The sequence below is a fragment of the Eretmochelys imbricata genome, chromosome 11 (assembly GCF_965152235.1).
Source record: "Eretmochelys imbricata isolate rEreImb1 chromosome 11, rEreImb1.hap1, whole genome shotgun sequence".
In the NCBI taxonomy this organism is placed as follows: Eukaryota; Metazoa; Chordata; order Testudines; family Cheloniidae; genus Eretmochelys; species Eretmochelys imbricata.
The window spans coordinates 16,976,087-16,996,483 of NC_135582.1; the positions used below are offsets into that span (position 1 = coordinate 16,976,087).

A 20,397-nucleotide genomic window follows, 5' to 3' on the forward strand; every position below is an offset into this window, starting at 1 on the left:
TTTATTAGTTAGGTAAACAATACTTTCCATTGAGTCTGGGAAATATAATGTCTTTTCGGGCTTTTTATGGTTTTAAAAAATTGGTGAAAAACATTCAAAAGTTTTGACATCTTTGCTTTCTGGGTGCTTTTTTTGAAATGTGCTCTGTATACTGTAACTATTCATTTTTCATCACTCATTTTAATAATGTGTAGAAAGGATCTAGTGCTTGGGAATTAGTTTATACTTGAAGATAGGATAGACTTGATACTCTGAAGTGAAAAATGACTTGGCTAGTTTAGAAAGCCATTGATGGCAGCATATTTCCGAAGTACAATGTAGAGATAGGATTATTGCATTAAGTTGGGGGTGAGGCAAGTTTTTTCTTAGGAGCAGGGGAAGAAGGTTGTTTTGTAACTGTGTAATTCCATATAAACATCTTGTTACCAGGGTGGATTTGATTTAAATCAAATTGATATAAATCACTAGTCAGGAAGACTTGATTTAATCATGGATTTCTACGTAAAAGTGCATTCTTGTCGGTTGTTATAACCTTAATACATATTCTTCACAACTCAGAGATAGCTGTAGATTTCATTTTTAGAAGGTACACACTATACATTTTCAAAGTGATTTATTTTGAAAATTTTTCAGATTAGTTTTACAGCTATATCAGAAAATGAATGATTGTTTGGTTATTTCATTTACCAAAGGTAATTGAAGCAGATAGTTCACCTCCCAATGACTTCATAAATATCTCCAATTCAATAGTCATTAATTTGGAGGATTTTCTTGCCTTCCTGTATTAGGAGGAGAACATCACCAGACAGACATTTAAATTGTTTATTTAACGATAACAACATTATGTATTCTGGATTTTTTTTCTTCAACAGCAAACATAATATTTTAATAAAACAAGCATATGAATTTAATTAAACATTTGTTTTTTTTTAAATCAGGGTTGTTGTTTTTTGTTAAAATTGTTTTTAACTAAAACAGTTAAATGAAATTTAAACAAAAATTAAATAGACTATGTCAGCCAGGTCAACATGAAAAATTTAAAATATTGGCTTCTGCAGCAAACTTCACCTTCATTTTCCTGTTTGTTCATAATCTGGAAAAGAAGAACAAGCTTTCCTGCTTTTTCAGGTCCTCAATTTCTCAATTTGGAATTAATTAATTAACTAATGGGAGCTGCTGGAAGTGATGGCCAGTACGTCCCTTGGCCCACGCTGCTTCCAGCAGCTCCCATTGGCCTGGAGCAGCGAACCGTGGCCACTGGGAGCAGCGATCGACCGAACCTGCGGACGTGGCAGGTAAACAAACCAGCCCGGCCCGCCAGGGGCTTTCCCTGCACAATGGCAGAACAAGTTTGGGAACCACTGTTCTAGACTGAGCACTGAGTCCCATTGGGTAGATAGAAAGATTAACCTAAATAATCTCTATAGAAGCCCGTGGAACCCCATAAGATTGGGTCCCTAATCCATGAACTATTGGAACTCATTTACAAAATTTTTCTTAAACATTACGTGAATATATTGTCTCATACTATATAATTAGCATTCACAATCCCTATTCCATGATGAGATATCTTTGAGCTATAATGTGTCTTAATTAAAGCTATCTTTAGATAGGTTTTTTCCCTCAAAAAGCATTTTATCAAAAAAATCCAATTTAAATAAAAATCTGACTTTTTTTTATTTTTATCCACCCTGCTAAAAGATTACTATTAGACATTTGAATGTTTTAAAACAATGTTTTAATGTTTAAAACAATGCACCAACCTTAACCAATCTAAAATATTTATAGACATTCAATTCAATAATTCCTTCAGCATTTCTGATAATAAACAGTTATATATAGATTGTGTGTTAAGCCAGTAGGGAATTGCTCTTTGCAGAACAAGACCTAGTTTTACTGTTGCTGATCTTCTCTGCTGGCTTGTAAAATATTAATAACTTTATACTTATTTTTCTTTTCAGTATTTTGTGACTAAACTATGGTAGACTACAATGTAAACATTTTTTACTTAGGATTTTATATAATAATTTTACAATGACTTGTTAAAGTTTTAAATGTAAAATCTCTAATTAGTTTGCAGATGCTGAAGGTTATTTTGCTGCTTGTACAACAGATAACACTGTAAACAGTTCTTTGGTAAGTCCCTTCATTTTTTTGTATGATTAAGACACCACTATGTTTGTCAATTATTTCCATCCTATTCTGAAAATTGTACACTTAAATTTGCAGGCATCCAGGAAATAAGATGAGTTACGTTTCTCCTTTAATCAAAATGACTGAAAAGCATTTAGTTAAAATGGCAGTAATGTGTCATGCAAGAAATAGTGCTACTCACAGTGGGAGATGTGGGATCTCTCTGAAATAAAACATATTAATTGAATTTAGATTGGACTATGAAATAAATATCAGTGTGTCATACAAGGGAAACATTCCCAGGTTCAGCTCAATTTTTGCAAAGCCTAATGTGGAGAGCCAGTGATAAATCCAAACAGCCTTCAAATCCAAGGCCCGTACAACAGTGATTCAGCTGGAGGTGAACACATTAACATATCATGATCTCATCTTACAACTTGAAAGAGAAATAAACTCCAGCCAGGTTTACCATATAGGTGATTTTTGTCAGTCTTCATTTTTAAATCTTGTTGGGACATGCATGGTAGTTGCTATATTTGGACTGGTCTAAAATATTAACTTGTTAGAAGATTTAAAAAAAAAAAAGGGGTTACTTAACGGATTTAAAATATATTCTAAAATAGATTGGTCATGTATTTTTATATGCGTACTAGAAAGTTGAAATATCTTAGTAGTAGTGAAGAGACTTGGTAGAGTGATCGTGATACTGCTTAAAAATTCTGACTGTCTTGCTATTTCATGGAACTTGTTTTTCCTTTAGTATTTTGTTTCCAGGTATCCTAAGATAACAGTTTTGCTAACAGTTTCAATGTTCTTTTTAACTGCATATGCTACTTGTCCTGCTGCATTTCAGAGTGAACCTTTGTATGTTCCGGTAAAGTTTCATGACTTACCAAGTGAAAAGAACGGCAGTGCTAACAGTGATACTGAAAAAAGTGAGTAAAGACTTCAGAATTTCAAAATGCTCTTTGGTACAGGGACTATTTTTGTGTCTGTATTGCCGCTGTTGTGGTTGCAGAGCTAGCTCCACCACTATCCTGTTCCTGATCTCTGTGAGCAAATCCCCTCAGGTGTCTGGCCTTATTCCTTGCCTTTCCTGGGATGGAATTTTGGGATTTCCCCCCACACTTTTAGAGTTGATCTAAACTTAAAAGTTAGGTTAACAGCTACATTGGTCAGGGTTTAAAAAAAAAAACATTTTAATGGATAGCTGTGCATATTGTCACTACTACAGTAATAGGTGCTATAGAAAAACCTAAGACACTGTTATAATTAGTATTGGGGTTTTTTTTGTTTTCATTTAATAATCTAACTCTTTTTTGTATATAAAAGTTTCCTGTCTGATGTAACTATTAGATTCTTTGACCCATTCTCCAAACCTGAAAAATCCTCCAGATTCCTACTGAAACTTTGAGGATCTGTGTAACGCTCCTACCCTCAGAACGCTATATTGCAACCATCCTTTTCTTACAGTTTAGCATAACTGTATGGTGTACTTTTTACTGAGAAACACTAGCCAGACTCTTCAACAACACAAGATAGTTTCTCTTGCCTAGGGACTGTTTTTGTTGCCTCTGTATTCCCTGCTTGTCTAAAGAGCAAGAAATCAGGTGAAATCCTGGCCCCAGGGTGAAGTCATTGACTTCAGAGGGGACAGGGCACCATCACAGGACTGGAAAATGGAAGTTCAAATCATTATCACTCTGTCACTGAGCTAATTCTTTTGTTGTTAACTTAACCACTACTTGTGTTGTGGAATCTTTTTATTAGTTTAAATTGGTACAGGCAACATTGTAAGATCAAAAACATAACTTTAATTTTCCCATGTATGCAAATTTGTGCAACTTTTAACGTCTGATAATTTCTTTAAAACAAAATCATTAGAACTTGAGCTATTGTGCATTATTAAAAATACAACGTGCATACAAAGTAGTGGGGAAAAATAAAGTAACAGGCTTCATTGTCAAGTTTCAAAGGAGTTACTCTGAACAGACCGTAATAATTATTTAAAACAATTATGAGGTCCTTTTTTCATAAGTACCCTATCAAGTGGTATAAATACTATTTTGTTAAAAAAAGAACTAAAGCAAATCTTTTGTTGGAGGGAGAAGCTTCATGTCATGATTTGTGAACTGCTGTAATCAATGGGATCAAACATCACTTCTTTTTTTTTCTGTGTAATAGAGTGAAAAGTTGAATGATCATGTGCCACTTTGTTTTTTCCTTAAGCTCCCAAAAAGCCTCGTGTAAGGTTCAGTAATGTTATGGAGATTCGACAACTCCCATCGAGCCATGCACTGGAAGCAAAGTTGTCTCGCATGTCATATCCAACTGTTAAGGAGCAGGAATCAATATTAAAAACTGTAGGGAAACTCACTGCAACTCAAGTAGCAAAAATCAGCTTTTTCTTTTGCTTTGTGGTATGTCCTTTGTTCTTTAAGAAAATTATTATGTATAGCTACAAATATCGAACTGTTTTACATAGTAATGAAAATGAACTTGTATTTAACGTTGGAGCGTGGTCTGTTTTTTCAGTGTTTTTCTCATTTTATGTATATGCTAAATACAGTATAACCTCTCTGATCTGCACTTCCCTAAACCGCAACTCTGAACAGTACACTGGGTTTTCAGTGGCTTGCATTTAATTGTAGCAGAGGTTCTACTGCTGGCAGGGCCATTGTAAATTATGTCTTACTCCACTCTTCAGAATTGATGTGGTAAGTCACTCACTAGTCTTGCCCGGGCAGAAATCCGGGGTTACTTAAACAACAGCTGCTGTTTCTTCCTTGTATAGAGGAGTGGGGCTGAGCCCTGACTGTACCCACAACTTTGTGGATATAGCATGTAGAACTGCCTTTCAGTTTCAGGGTGGAGAAGGAGAAAGGACTTATAAATGCAGCTGTTGCTCTGCTCTCTTTTTGTGGAACCTCTTGAAAGCTGCCACCACCTTGTCTGTCTCATCCTGTGGCATTATACACAGCCATGCAGTGATGTGAAGATGTTTGGCTTGTGACAGAGGATATCCTCAACTCTCCCCAATGAGAATAGATAGGGCCGCAAGATGTCTTTATCCTCATCAGCCTACTGGTCATCTTCACATACTTCTGCAGCAGTTCTCAATGTCATGGAAACACAGAGGTGAGAGTGGCATGTTTCCTAAGAGCCAGCACTGAAGAGGAGGGTAACAAAGCAGTGGTGGCCCTTCCAACAGTGGCCCCATTGTACTGCTAGAGACGTTTTATTTAAATTTAAATTAATCTGGTTAAGAGCAAGCCACACGTAGCTCTTAGGCCAGCAGGAGATACTTCATGGGTATAGCAGCTCAGGAGGTGGCTTTAACTGGTGCACTGACCAGAGGAAAGTGATCTGACAACTGGAATTTCTTGAAATGGATGCATATATTGAGAAGATGTCCACAGAATTTAAAGGAAAACTAGTTGTATATTTCATGTATATGAAGGAGATTATAAAGTAACAATCTTTTTTAGATTTATTTTCTATTTTTGCACATGTACTTAAAAACTATCTGGAAAAAGATTATTCTTTCCTTTTTGTTTACAAACAAATTAAATGATACTGCTCTTGCTTTTGCAGTTGCTTCTAAAAGGTATCTTGGCCGTATCTACTTCTGTATTTTTCTTCTTGGGCATCATTCAAAAAGTAAAATCTTTTTGAAATAATTTTTGGGAGAATGGTAGCTTCACTAAGAACATCTTTAGGATAACATTGTTAATGAGGTCTTGCCCAAGACATGATCTAATATTTACTGTTTTACAAAGGATTTTACAAACATTTAATCCTCACAAAATACCTGTGAGATAATTGGTCTATGCATTGTATTATCTCTGTTTTGGAGATGCTTGTTTGTTTATGTACTTAAGATGTTTTAAGACTCCAGTATATGAATCCGTTTAAGTGAGATGATGATTAATTTAACCTTTTGAGATTTATGGAAATAAGTAGTTTCTCTTAGTTTTTGAAAACCATTTCAAAATGATGACTTCAGACTAAGTTGTTAGCTTTTTGGTTGTTGCTGACTTGCAGTTGCCATTTCACTGATTATCTCTAGTGTGCATTTTTTTAAAGTCTGCAGTAATTACTTTATTGTAGACACCTCTGAAACTGTTCATGTTGCCTGTTTCACCTCTGCTACTTTATGCCTCTGCCTCTTCTTAATAACAATTAGAAATTGATATTGTTATTTATAAGGCAAAAGGACTTGTGTGAAAGCCTTGTCCTGATTGATTTTTTTTGTATACTGGTTCAAGTGATATCTCTGGTAAATATAAAAAAAATCTAAAAATTGTAGGAATTAATGCACAGGCAAAACAGACTGTTTTAATACATTTTGTGATTATCCATTTATTCATTAAACTACTTTCCTTGTTCTGCAGTGGTTTTTGGCAAACTTCTCTTATCAAGAAGCACTCTTAAATGCACAAGTTGCCATAGTTAATATCCTATCTTCAACCTCTGGTAAGATATGAAATGTGCATTGTAAGAGCTAGTGAAATAGCTGTTTATAAATTAAAGCTCTTTTTGTTATGCTAGCACTAGTTCATTAAATTGACTATCATGTGTATCTTTGAGAAGCGTAAAGTTTAAAAAACAAACATGATAGCTTAGACACATTCCCTATATTGTTGGAAATTATTTTACTACCCATGTCTTACCACTTTGCAACTTGCATTCTTTTGTCTGTATATAGCTCTGCAACTACATTACATTTTTATAGTTAGGATACTTTTTGGACTGTAGTAGTTGCAAGGAAAGCTGACCTTTTAGGTGGCTGCAATTTACTGTTGTTTTAAAAAAAAAAAAAAAAAAAATCCTTCACATACAGAAGAAATTTTTTGTTTTAAAAGTGAGCTACTTTTCTAGGATGCTCAGCCATACCTGAAATCGATGTACTGAATGCCCCTGACTATGAGAGGGGTATTTTTAAAATTTTAGATTTATTACTTTTTTCTTCAGCAGCTCTTGTGAAATCTAAATTTGAAATAATGCATTGAACAGAACCTCCAGCATGTGCTGAATCTGAAACCAGCAAAATTTCCTTGGGTTTTTTGTCTTTAAGCTGATCATGATTGCAGTTTCTATACAACCTTAAGTTTTAATTGGTATGAGAACAATAATAAAATTTACAATGTATTTTTTTTTTAAATGGGGAAGGGGAAAGCAGTATGCCCCCGTAGACTGTATGTAGCGAGTATTGTGGATGTGATCTGAACCAAATGGCACAGCTGCTGTGCTGCAAAGAGCTGGTGATAATATGAGAGGTCTGGGCTACAATAAACCAAAGAAGGGTGGGAGTGAAAGTAATTTCAATGAAGGCTCTGCTGTATACCCTGATACTGGTCACTGGAAGCATTAAGGACATAAATCTAATTTTAGTTTTGTGAATTTTACACTTGCAGATCTCCTTTTAAGAAAAAAAAAATCCGCTTTTGAACTGCAAACAAAAAAAAAATCTAGCACCCTTTCAAGTTTGCAACATAAAAACAAAGGTTTCTTTTACACTGGAAAATTTGCAGGGGATGTCATAATTAGAACCAATCAATTCCACTGTTTGGAGGGGTGAGAAGAAGTACCAAGCTACAGTGTTTTTAGGAAATGGTTAGTTCCGCCATTGAAGTGTCTTAATTTAAAACTATATGAGCGCTTTTTTTGTATCTCATATTTCTGTTGACCCAAAAACCATAATCTGTCCCTACTATGGACATCAAGTTCTCTAAATAGGTTTTTTTTTAACATGTTCAGTGAGACTGTCTAATTTTATCATAGCATGGCAGACACTAATTGTTCCCCAGTTTTGCATTAACATGTAATTAGACTTAGTCTTTCAAAGTTGATACTTACATTTATCGCAACCCAAAAATAGCGCACTGCTTTAGTTACTGCTATTTAAAAAGTGTAGTTCCAATATACACTGGTTTTGGCATCGGCTGATATATTTTTTTTATATATATATAGAAAAAGACTTAACTGAGTTTATTTCCTTTGCATGTTTAAGTTGCAATCTTCATTTTTGTTAAATGTATTTTTACTTGTCGGGGGCATAGATTTTGAATTTCAATTTAGACACTGTCAACATTTCAGCAATACAAGAAAATTAGAGACAAACTGACATACGAATTCGGTTGCAAAAATTCAGATTAACAGTATGGAAACTAAGCTGAAGTGAGCAGCCAACATTTAAGTTAAATTGAGGTAGTGGTATAGTGGTAGTACAGTTTATTGAACAGGGGAGTAATACAGCCTGAAAAGATGTTACACCTTTTTATTTTCTCTTACAGGACTTTTTACCTTAATCTTAGCTGCCGTGTTTCCAAGCAACAGTGGAGACCGGTTTACCCTTTCCAAACTGTTAGCTGTTGTTTTAAGGTAGGCCTATGAACTCTTAATCTCCAGCACCCCTTCTCTGACCCTACCCCTAAACAAGCTGGTATTTTTTTAAACTGTTAGTTCAATTTATTTGGTGAAGAATGTTATTTCAGGAGTAGCAGATCTTGGCAAGTTTTTTAAAGAAAATAAAATGTAGAAGAGTGCCTGCTTAAAATTTCACTTTTTTTGACAACTGCTCTGACCAGGAGTCTCCTCCCTCTAAATCAGCGGTTCTCAACTCTGGTCCACCGCTTGTTCAGGGAAAGCCCCTGGCGGGCCGGGCCGGTTTGTTTACCTGCCATTTCCGCAGGTTCGGCTGATCGCGGCTCCCACTGGCCGTAGTTCGCCTCTCCAGGCCAATGGGGGCTGCAGAAAGCAGCGTGGGCCGGGGGATGTGCTGGCCACCCTTCCCGCAGGCCCCATTGGCCTGGAGCGGCGAACCGCAGCCAGTGGGAGCCGCGATCGGCTGAACCAGAGGACGTGGCAAGTAAACAAACCGGCCCGGCCCGCCAGGGGCTTTCCCTGAACAAGCGGTGGACCAGAGTTGAGAACCACTACTCTAAATATAAACCTTTCGTTAATAGAATTCCCTATATGCTAGTTGCTGAAGACTAAGTAACCGAGGATTAAGGTTAAAACACTGCTGGAGCCTTGTGTGTTACTACTCTGCTGTGGAATGACTTGTTTTACTATATATTTTCACTTGAACCCATTTTTGGGTCAGATGACTTTGGTGTGCAGCATTAGGGAGCTAATTTGAAGTTCAGCTAATTTTGACTTTTTAATGTTTGTGTCTGAAAGTTGTGTTCATGATACTTAAGTAACTTCTAAATATTTAGATGGGTTAGGAAAAAAGATGCTATGATATATGGGTAATCTGGTTAGTTTCACAGTTTTGTTCTGCTATCATTCAAAACTCTCAGCTGTCAGATTTTTATAGATCTGCTCTGAACTCACCCCTCCCCCCCCTTCTCCACTATGTCAGTGGAGTTTTGGGAAAGTATATAGTGTGTATACGACAATGGTGATATGCTTCAGATTCTTTTGTTTTATTAGTCAAAGTGAATCTCAACTGTAATGGGCAGGGCATCTTTAAGCAATTATATTTTAGTGGTCATTTTAACCTAATTTAAGATATAAGTATAGGATTTGGTTATAAAATTATTAGATAATAAATACTAACACTTTTCTTATTGCTAGTTAATTTTAGATTTTGTTTTAATGCAGATGGAAAGCATTAGATGTTTAATGAAACTTAATATCTCATGTCAGCTTTGTTCTCACAAAGGCCTGATCCATAGTTCAGTGAAGTCAGTGCAAAGAATCACATTGATTTAATTGAGCTTTGGAGTAGGCCTTAAAACACAGATTCACCAAAAGGTGGGTTCAGTCTAATTACAGATATCTAAAAACTGGTGTATTTATTTGTTGGTGTGCGTGTGTGCGAGATTTAATTAAAAAAAAATAAATCTGTGGTATGCCTAATAGTTGATGATGTTTTTTCCTAGCATTGGCGGTGTAGTTCTTGTTAATCTCTCTGGGTCTGAGAAAGCTCCAGGAAGAGGTACAATAGGTATATTAAATATTTTTAAAATTTTATTCTGTAAATTTAAATACCAAGATAAATGTAACATGTTGGGTTTTTTTTAACTGCTCAAAACTACAGGGTGGGAGAAGGAAATGTTGTATAAATCTGTCATGATTAGACTCTGTAAGATTAACTGCTGAAAGTGGCTTGTTTTGAGGAATTCTTTTTATTAAATACCTTTTCAATATATGCATGTAGAGGGTCACATCTTCATAAGTTTAATTCATTTTATATAATAATGGATTCTATAGTAAACTATTACAATTAGAAAATTGCCCAGTAGAGGGAATTAAGTATGATAGTCAGATTGATAACACTATGCCTAACCCATTTGTCTTAAAACAATATTTTTCATCTTTTACAGGTTCCCTGTGGTCTCTTGTAGGAGCAGTGCTGTATGCTGTCTATATAGTTATGATAAAAAGAAAAGTAGACCGAGAAGATAAGCTTGATATACCAATGTTCTTTGGTAAGAACAGCAATATTGTAATATAGCAATGACTATATTGAAAACAAAACTTTCATTTACAGAATGACTAAATCCCTTGCTCTTCAGGCCCCAGTCTTGTAGACACTTAAACATGCATGTAAAGTTAAGCATATATGTGTCTGCAGGTTTAGGGCCTTAATCTTTGAGTATTCTCAGTACTAGTCCATTCTTAGGTCCTGATCCTGAGGAGTATTGAGCAGCAGCTCTCACTGTAGTCAGTGGGAGTCTCAGGTGCTTGACACATCTCTGTAACGCCATCAGTGACACAGTGACCCTCTGTTGATAATTCCTGGGATGTATTTTTATATTGAATAAAAACTGGATGGGTATGCTGAAATTTTTGTTGTAGTGCAGGTTTTGTAGTGAGGAGTTCAATATGGTGTCTCCACTTTGCAATGCCATAATTTCTGAAGTCCAACTTGTAAACCAGAAGCCATATATTGTGCCATAGAGCCTTACTAACCTTCAAAAATGTAGTGTTCTGTCCCTGCCTCTGAGCAGACTTAATAGCAAAGTGCTACTGGGAGTTTTCATATTAATAAAATTTCAAATGTACTAGTATATCATGAAATATAAATAAAACTAAATGATGAAATAAATGACCATAGTACAATTATGTTCAGTTGCTTGCTAATTCACAGAAATCAGTAATTTGCAGTGAGTCTTCCAGTCTTTGTGCTAATTAGGCTTTAAGAAACTATCTGCAAAATCAGTAATCTGCAAAAATATCTACAAAAAGTGGAAACATGGATGAATTACAAAGGAGATGGACAAAAGAATGTTATAAGCATATGGGACAAAATTAGAAAAAGGAAGGCACAAAATGAGTTACATCTAGCAAAGGACATGTGGCAATAAGAGGAGGTTCTTTCAGTACGTTAGGAGCAAGAGAAAGATGAAGGAGAGTGTAGGTCCACTACTTTGAGGGGAAGGAGAGCTAACTAATGCCATCAACAAGGCTGAAAAGTTTTATGCCTCTTTTGCTCAGTCTTCATTAAAATGGTTAATTGTGACCAGATACTCAATACAATCAATATTAACAACAAGGGGGAAGGAACGCAAGTCAAAATAGGGAAAGAACAGGTTAAAGAATATTTAGCTGATTTGTCAGGGCCTGATGAAATTTATGGTAGGGTACTTAAGGAACTAAATGAAGCAATCGCAGAATTGTTAGTAATTATCTTCAAGAACTCATGAAGGACAGTTGAGGTCCTAGAGGACTTCAGAAGGCCAAATATAATACCTGCCTTTTAAAAGGGGGAATAGAGAGGTCCTGGGAAATACAGACCAGTCAGTCTAACTTTGATACTTGGAAAGATGATAGTACAAATTATTAAACAATCAGTTTGTAAGCACGTAGAACAGGGCTAGTCAATAGGCAGATTGTGGGCCAAATCCAGACCATCAGATGCTTTTGAACAGACCCTGAAATCATTTTACTTATTATTTTTTTTATTATTATTATTTTCTCTGGAGTCTGGACTGTGACTATACGTTCACCAAGAAATTTGGACCTTCACTAAATATAGGCTACTCCTGCCCTAGAGGATAAAAGGGTTAAAAGGTATAGTCAACTTGAATATATCAAGAACAAATCATCCCAAGCCAACCTAATTTCCTTTTTTCATAGTGTTACTGGCACAGTGGATAGGGGGAAGCAGTAGATGCAATATATCTGGAATTTTAGTAAGGCTTTTGAAATAATCCCACATGACTTTCTCATAAGCAAACAAGGGAAAAGCAGTTTAGATGAAATTACTATAAGGTGAGTACATTTAGCGGGGTCCCAGAGTCTGCTACTCTGCTACAGTCCTGGGTCTGCTACTGTTCAATATTTGCATTAATTACTTGGATAAGGGAGTGGAAAGTGTGTTTATAAAATTTTTGGATGACACCAAACTGGGAGGGTTTGCAAGCACCTTTGAGGCCAGGCTTAGAATTCAAAACTACCTGACAAATTGGAGAATTTGTATGAAATTCAATAAAGACAAGTGCAAAGTAATTTTAACAGTTGGAAACAAGTAAAGCCAGCACCATGTGGTCATCTACTTTTTCCAGACCCACGAGCAAGTTGTTGATTGACCAAGTTCATTCAGTGGTTCATGCACCATGGTTTGAAACCCACAGTAGTAGTCCTTAACCTGGAATTATTATTATAAATTCCCGATCTTTTTTTTCCCCAAAGTTTGATCTTTTAGTTCTCCTTTCACATGTAGGCACTGACAACCTATTTTCTCAGACCCATGTTTTCTTTTTATAACTCTTGTGTAACTGTCCAATGCACCCCTGTTTCAAATGGACAGGTGGATTCAGGCAGGAGCTCTTACTGACCAGTGTCACTTTTAAAAAGTCCATGATAGAGCTTTGTTGTTGTTTTTTTAAAAAAAAAAAAATGTTTTATGCCTTGTTACTAGTCCAGCTTTCATACTGTGACCCTATGTTGGAATTGAAAAAAGCTTCAGGAGTCCCTCCCAATAGTTCTAGGACCATCTAGCCATTAAAAATGATGGTGGTTGTGACACCCTGGATTCCCTATGCTCTAGATCATCTCTATTGCTAGTGTAAATTCTTTCTTGTTGGAATCTTTAAAATGGAAGATTGCTTTACTTGTGGAAAGCCAAATACGCATTCTGAACTTGGGGAACTACTAAAAGCCTAGAAGTGTCACACATTGTAAATATTTAAAGTATTGCTTGCCATTTTCAGTTAAAGATTCCTGTATTCCTTTCCCCAGGAATAGGAACAGCCTATTAAGATAGTTTTTCTGCAGCTTTTGCCAGACATTTGGACTTTAGGGGAAGCCAAGTAAGGGGAGAAGAAGGAGGTAAATAAAAAATTATGATGAAACCGAAAGGAAACCAACATTAATTTGATTTTTATGTTCAGGTTTTGTAGGCCTCTTTAACCTGCTGCTGCTTTGGCCAGGTTTCTTCCTACTTCATTATACTGGATTCGAGGCCTTTGAATTTCCCAATAAATTGGTATTGATGTGCATTGTCATTAATGGCCTTATTGGAACAGTTCTGTCAGAATTCCTCTGGCTGTGGTATGTACTGTTTACTTCATATAAGTTGTCCTCTGATACATTACTTAAAGACTGTGAGCTGCTGAGGTTGTGTTTTTGTTTTACAGTGATCTGTAAAGGCAGTCTGAGTTGGAGGAAGTCATCTGATACATCATAAGTTATGGTTTAAGAGCAGTTAGCCTGATAATTGTAAAGAGAAAATGGCTCGAGATTATAGAAAGAAACAAGTGTACATATTATTTAGAGCTAAGAAGAATAAACCCAGTAATTTTGTATATTGTTCGCCAATTATAAAACTATTAGAGGAAAGATGATGAGATTTTGAGGATCCTGTTTATCCTGAAATTGTAGTTTTCTTGTGCTGATTTCTGCTGAAACAATACACTTACCAAAAAAAAAAGGGTGAGCATTAATCATCTTGGATTATGAGTTTACATAAAAACTATTATTTAAATTCCAGACTCTTGCAATATCCTGGCAATGCAAGAATCATATCCAGTAAATTACATACTTCCATAGTTTAAAAGTTTAACTAAATTAGATCTTTGAAAAATGATTGCACTGGTATCTTATTAGCTTGCATTAATCACTAGGAGATGAATTACGAATTAGCAAGTCAGTAAACAAAGGAAATCTAGGATAATGTGTATTATGGGTGAGTAACAGTAGGAATTGGGTCAGTAACAGTAGGAATTGAACCTGAGACTTCTGGGTTTAAGACCATGGTCCTCTACAGCATGAGCAGAAGAACTAGGATCAGAGGTTCTTCTTTGAGTACTTGTTCATGTCAATTCCAATTAGGTATGTGCGTGCCACATGCACAACAGATGGAAGATTTTTCCCCTAGCAGAATCGGGAGGGTTGGCCTGGGCACGCCCTGGAATTGCGCCTTCATGGCGCACAATATAGCACCCTGCCAACCCGCCACCCCCTCAGTTCCTCCTTACCGCCTATGATGGCTAGCTGGAACTTCCCTCACTCTTGCTTCTTCAAGCTAGTGTCCAGTTGTATTTTGTATATAGTTAATAATTTTTGTCTTAAGTTAATACTAGTAGTGGCGTTACTAGGCTGTTTTCTTTGTGGAGGTCCCCCCGCTTCTTTTCTCCCCCCACGCCTGGGGCATGCCTCGGACTCTGGGGTTTGAACCATGTGAAGTCTGCGGAAAGTTGGTGCCAAAAAGTGGCCTGCACACTTCTCGTTTGAAGTGCCTTGGTGAGAGTCACCAAAAGGACAAGTGCCGCATTTGTAAAGGGTTTTGGCCAAGGACCCTGAAGGATCGCGAACAGAGACTCGGACTTATCCTCATGGAGGCAGCCCTCAGCCTGCAATCCGACCCTGGGTCAGCGGAGCCCATGCCAAGCTCCGCCTCCTCTGTGCGCAGCACACCGATGGTGCACAAGTCGGCTCCTAGAAAGGAAATTAAGGACTCCCGGCACCAACACAGCGCCGCACGTAAGACTTCTGGTAGGTGCCGATATGTATTCCTGGTGACCCAGAAGAAAAAGAGGCAGGAGAGAGGACGCTCTCCCTGTCCTAAGCCTAAGGAGACAGCAGCAGGGAGACCTTAGCACACCCAGCCTACTTTGGGTCTGGCAGCTCCCAGGGGCTTGTCGACTCAAGGCACTGGTAATAGCCAGACCGCCTGTTCCATCTAGAGGCAAGCCAGCAATGATGTCATGCTGCTCACCATCTCCAGCACGCCGCTCCCCAGTGCCGGCCGCCCATGGGGGGAAATCGCATCAGTCTCCAGAGGCTTGGCACCGCTCTTCGGCACCATCCAATACTGTTCCTCTGTGGTCTTCTTTTTTGGAGACTTCGGAGTCCAGCAGCAGGAGGTCTAGATCTAGGCAACACCGCCAGCCTCCTCCGGCACCATGGCCACCTCAGTGGCAACCACCAACTCAGTAACTCTTTTGGACTCCCTGGGCTAACCATCAGGCTAAGGGTCAGGACCAGGCATAGAGATCCAGATCGACATTGATCGCGACGGCAACTGGCACCGGGTCCATCTCCAGCAACGACTCCTGCCTGCCGCTTTGAACTCGGTGCTGGCAGCCTCAGCACCATCCACACGAGGACTGCCACCCTCTTGGCTCCGAGGGCAGTGATGAGGGCCATGGGCCAGTGTTTTCGTCCTCGTCCTCCCCAGATGACCCTGTTGTGGGCATGTCAAAAGCCCCGGCCTTGGAGGATAGTAGGGTCCTGCAACAGCTGTTGCGCAGGGTGGCCCAGAACCTGGGGATCCAGGCAGAGGAAGTGGTATAGGATGAGGATCCCATGGTGGATGTCCTCGCCCCCTCTGGACCCTCATGTATCATGCTACCACTTATTAAAACTATAAGTGACAGCACAAAAACTTTGTGGTAGACCCTGGCCTCTTTGCCCCCCACTGCAAGTAGGAATGAAAGAAGCTATTTCGTCCCCTCAAAGGGGTACCAGTACTTGTACGCTCACCCTCCACCCGACTCCCTGGTGGTGGATGCTATGAACCAAATGGAGCGCCAAGGGTTCCAGGGACCCTCTCCTGAAAACCGGGAGGCCAGAAAGGTTGACTTATTTGGGAGGAAAGTATACTCCATCTCTGGTTTGTAGCTCCAAATTGCAAACCAACGGGCCATCATTAGTAGATAATCCTTTAACACCTGTGGAGCGATGGACAAGTTTGCTGAGCTGCTACCACCAGACTCCTGTTCTGAATTGAATGCCTTGGTGGAGGAAGGCAAATTCATTTCTAGGGCTTCCTTGCAGGTGGCTCTTGATGGCTTGGATGCAGCCCCCGTACCATGGCTATGGAGGTGGCCATGAGGAGGTCCCCTTGGCTCCAGATCTCTGGACTACCTCACGAAGTCCAGCAAACCATCCAAAACCTACCTTTTGAAAGTCAGGCATTGTTTTCTGAAAAGACAGACAGAAGACTGCACAGTTTAAAAGACTCGAGGGCTACCCTCAAGTCCCTGGGTATACACACCCCCACCACACAATGCAGGCATTTCAGGCTGCAACCTCCTCCGCGGTTTTACCAGCAAAACTGACAGGGTGGTTCCTGGAGGAGGAATAGGAGCAGCAGGAAGTGGCCGTACCTGTCCTCAGGCCAGGGCTCTGCCCAAACCAAGCCTTCTGTGGGCCAGAAACAGGCCTTTTGAAGGCGCGCACGAGGATGTCATACCAGATCAAGAACTGGATCTGCCCCGCCTTACCTTTTCGTCCCAACTATCCCCTTTCTATTGTCCATGGTCCCGTATCACTTCAGACCTCCGTGTGCTCCGCACAGTAGAGAGGGGATACTCCCATCCAATTCTGTGCCCTCCCACCCTTCCACCTCCCTTCCCCATCCCTCTTCAGGGACCCTTCTCATGAGCAACTCCTTATACAGGAGGTGCACTTGCTCCTTTTACTAGGGGCAGTGGTAGAGGTTCCTCAGGAGCAGAAGGGCAAGGGCTTCTATTCCTGGTATTTCCTAATACCGAAAGCCAAAGGAGGGCTCAGGCACATCCTAGATCTGCAAGAACTCAACAAGTTCGTGAAGAAACTCAAATTCCACATGATCTCTTTAGCCTCCATCATCCCTTCACTGGATCCAGGAGACTGGTATGCCGCCCTCAACTTGAAGGATGCTTACTTTCACATAGCGATAACTCTGTCCCACAGAAAATACCTCAGGTTTGTGGTGAACAACACTCACTACCAGTTTAGTCCTTCCATTTGGCCTGTCAGCTGCACCTCGAGTATTCACAAAGTGCATGGCAGTCGTGGCTGCATTCCTGCGCAGGCGACAGGTACAGTGTTCCCGTACCGTAACAATTGGCTGATTAAGGGCTGATGCAGGGCTCAAGTAGAGAAGTCCCCTTCATAAGAGCATCTTACGATGAATTGGGCCTGCTACTGAACGAGGGAAATCAAAGCTGTCCCTGGTTCAGAGGATAGAATTCGTAGGGGCAGTACTGGACTCAACACAGGCCAGGGCATTCCTTCCCTAAGTGAGATTTCGAGCCCTAGGTGATAGCATTCAAGGTCGCAGGCAGTTCCCCACCACCACAGCACAGAACTGCCTGAAACTTCTAGGACACATGGCTACTTGTACCTACGTAGTACAGCATGCCAGACTCAGACTTCGATCTCTTCATATCATGGCTAGCGTCAGTGTATCAGCCAACCCAGGACAGTTTGTCCAGGATTGTAACCCTGCCTCCTCCAGTACTCCTGTGGTGGCTCACCCTGCAGGTAGTATGTGCAGGGGTCCCCTTCACCAGCCCTCAGCCATCCATCAGAGGTGTCAGACTTGGGCTGGGGGGCACATTTGGGAGACCTCAGAACACAAGGCCTTTGGTCTCAGGCAGATCTCGCTCTACACATCAATGTCAGAGCTGAGAGTGGTACGCCTGGCATGCCAGACTTTCCAAGCCCACCTAACAGGTAGATGTGTATCAGTCATGACAGACAACACCACAGCGATGTTTTATATCAACAAACGGGGGTGCACGCTCCTCTCCCCTGTGACAGGAAGCACTCATGCTGTGGGACTTCTGTGTAGAGCACTTGATACACCTGCAAGCATCGTACCTCCCTGGAATTCAGAGCAAGTTGGCAGATCATCTCAGCAGGTCATTCTATCGCCACGAGTGGTTCCTTAGGCCGGACGTCATGAACTCAATCTTCCATCAGTGGGGCTTTTCCCAAATAGACCTGTTCACCACGTTATGTAACAGGAAGTGTCAGCAGTTTTGCTCCTTCCTGAATCACAGCCCGGGGTCCATTGCAGATGTGTTCCTCCTCCCCTGGGGAGGCCATCTCCTATATGCATTCCTGCCCATTCCTCTCATTCACAAGGTACTCCTTGAGATATGGAGGGAAGAAGCTTCAATGATATTGATAGCTCCAGCCTGGTCCTACCAGCATTGGTACACGTCACTCCCGGAAATGTCCATGGAAGCTCCAGTTACCTTGTGGCTTTTCCCGGACTTACTAACTCAGGATCATGGCCGTCTCTAACATCCGAACCTTGAGTCACTCCACCTCACAGCATGGAAGCCCCTGTGGAGCTTTCTTGCTCTGATCAAGTCAGACAAGTTCTCCTTGGCAGCAGGAAACCCTCCACGAGAGCTACCTACCTTGCCAAGTAGAGGAAATTTTCAGTCTGGTTGGCGCAGCACCATTCGGCTCCGATGCTCGCCTTGGTGCTACTTATACTGGACTATCTTCTCCACCTCAAGCAGAAAGGACTGTCTGTGTCGTCAATAAGGGTTCACTTGGCTGCCATCTCTGCCTTCCACCCAGGCTCAGAGGGACACTCGGTCTTTGCCAACCTGTTGGCCAGCCATTTCTTTAAAGGTCTCAACAGGTTATACCCGCAGGTCTGACAGCCTGTTTCAGCTTGGGACCTCAATTTGGTCTTATACAGACTTATGGGGCCGCCATTTGAGCCTTTGGCGACGTGCTCCTTGTTCTCTCTCTCATACAAGGTGGCGTTTCTGGTAGCGATAACCTCAGCTAGGAGGGTGTCTGAGCTCAGGGCCCTAACATCAGAGCCTCCTTATACTGTATTCCATAAGGACGAGGTTCAGCTCAGGCCTCACCCGGCTTTTCTCCCGAAGGTTGTCTCCCAGTTCCACGTCAACCAGGACATCTTCCTCCTGGTGTTCTATCCGAAGCTGCACTTGACTGGCAGGGAGCAAAGTCTTCACTCATTGGATGTCCACAGAGCACTAGCTTTCTACATCAAGAGAACTAAACCATTCCAAAAGTCCATCCAGTTATTCGTGGTAGTGGTGGACAGAGTGAAGTGTCTTCCTGTCTCTTCTCGAGATTTTGTCATGGATCACATCCTGCATCTGTGAGTGCTACAACCTGGCAGGGGTGCCTGTCCTTCGATCACTGCGCACTCCACCAGAGCTCAGGCCTCTTCAACAGCATTCCTGGTGCAGGTCCCCACCCAGGAAATGTGCAGAGCAGTGATCTGGTCCTCCATACACACTTTCACCACATGCTAAGCAATCACCCAGCAGGCCAGAGATAATGTGGCCTTTGGAAGAGCAGTGTTCCAATCAGTGAACTACTCCGCCCCACCTCCTGAACTTGGGCTTTGTGAGTCACCTGATTGGAATTGACATGAACAAGCACTTGAAGAAGAAAGAATAGTTACTCACCTTCTCGTAACTGTTCTTCAAGATGTGGTGTTCACGTCCATTCCAATACCCATCCTCCTTACCCCTTTGTCGGAGTAGCCGGCAAGAAGGAACTGAGGTCGGTAGGGCCCTCTCTTCGGAGCCAGGAAGTTGCGACTCCAGGGGGCGCCCAAGCCAACCCTACGGATGCTGCTAGAGGAAAAATCTTCTGGCTGTCGTGCACGCACCTGTTTGGAATGGTCATGAACAACACATCTCGAAGAACAACAGTTGTGAGAAGGCGAGTAACCGTTTTTTGTGTCAGGCTTCTGAATTGAGTGGCCTAGTCACTGGACAGAGACTGAGCCACACTGTGAAGGTTCACCTGCATCACAGAGTATAGGCTCTTAGTATTTTGATAAGTTTTAGTTTTAATTGACAGGATATTTTGGATTATACACCATCTTGCTAATAAGAGACATCTCTCTAGTGATGCTATTAAATCATTTGCTGAAAAATGAAGCAAGATTGCTAAATTGGAAAAAAATAATAATTGCCAAAGTGTAGATTAGAAAAATATTCTTGTTGTAACACTTGTTTGAGCTGAAACCATTTAAATGTTGAGATCCCAGCTCCTACATTAAGCTAGTGATTTCATGGCTATGCAGTGAATGAG

General features: G+C 40.4%; 1 protein-coding gene across 5 annotated transcripts in view; it reads left to right on the forward strand.

Moving 5' to 3' along the window:
• SLC35F5 (solute carrier family 35 member F5) overlaps positions 1-20,397 on the forward strand; it is a 55,343-nt gene that overhangs the window by 20,756 nt on the left and 14,190 nt on the right. For 4 of the 5 annotated variants that reach the window (XM_077830591.1, XM_077830590.1, XM_077830589.1 and 1 more), the window contains 8 exons: positions 2,074-2,136; positions 2,987-3,068; positions 4,363-4,553; positions 6,528-6,609; positions 8,430-8,517; positions 10,026-10,090; positions 10,470-10,574; positions 13,482-13,641. In XM_077830591.1, the coding sequence (XP_077686717.1) occupies positions 2,074-2,136; positions 2,987-3,068; positions 4,363-4,553; positions 6,528-6,609; positions 8,430-8,517; positions 10,026-10,090; positions 10,470-10,574; positions 13,482-13,641 (836 nt within the window). The remainder of the gene's footprint in view (positions 1-2,073; positions 2,137-2,986; positions 3,069-4,362; positions 4,554-6,527; positions 6,610-8,429; positions 8,518-10,025; positions 10,091-10,469; positions 10,575-13,481; positions 13,642-20,397) is intronic. The other variant, XM_077830592.1, reaches the window with a different exon arrangement.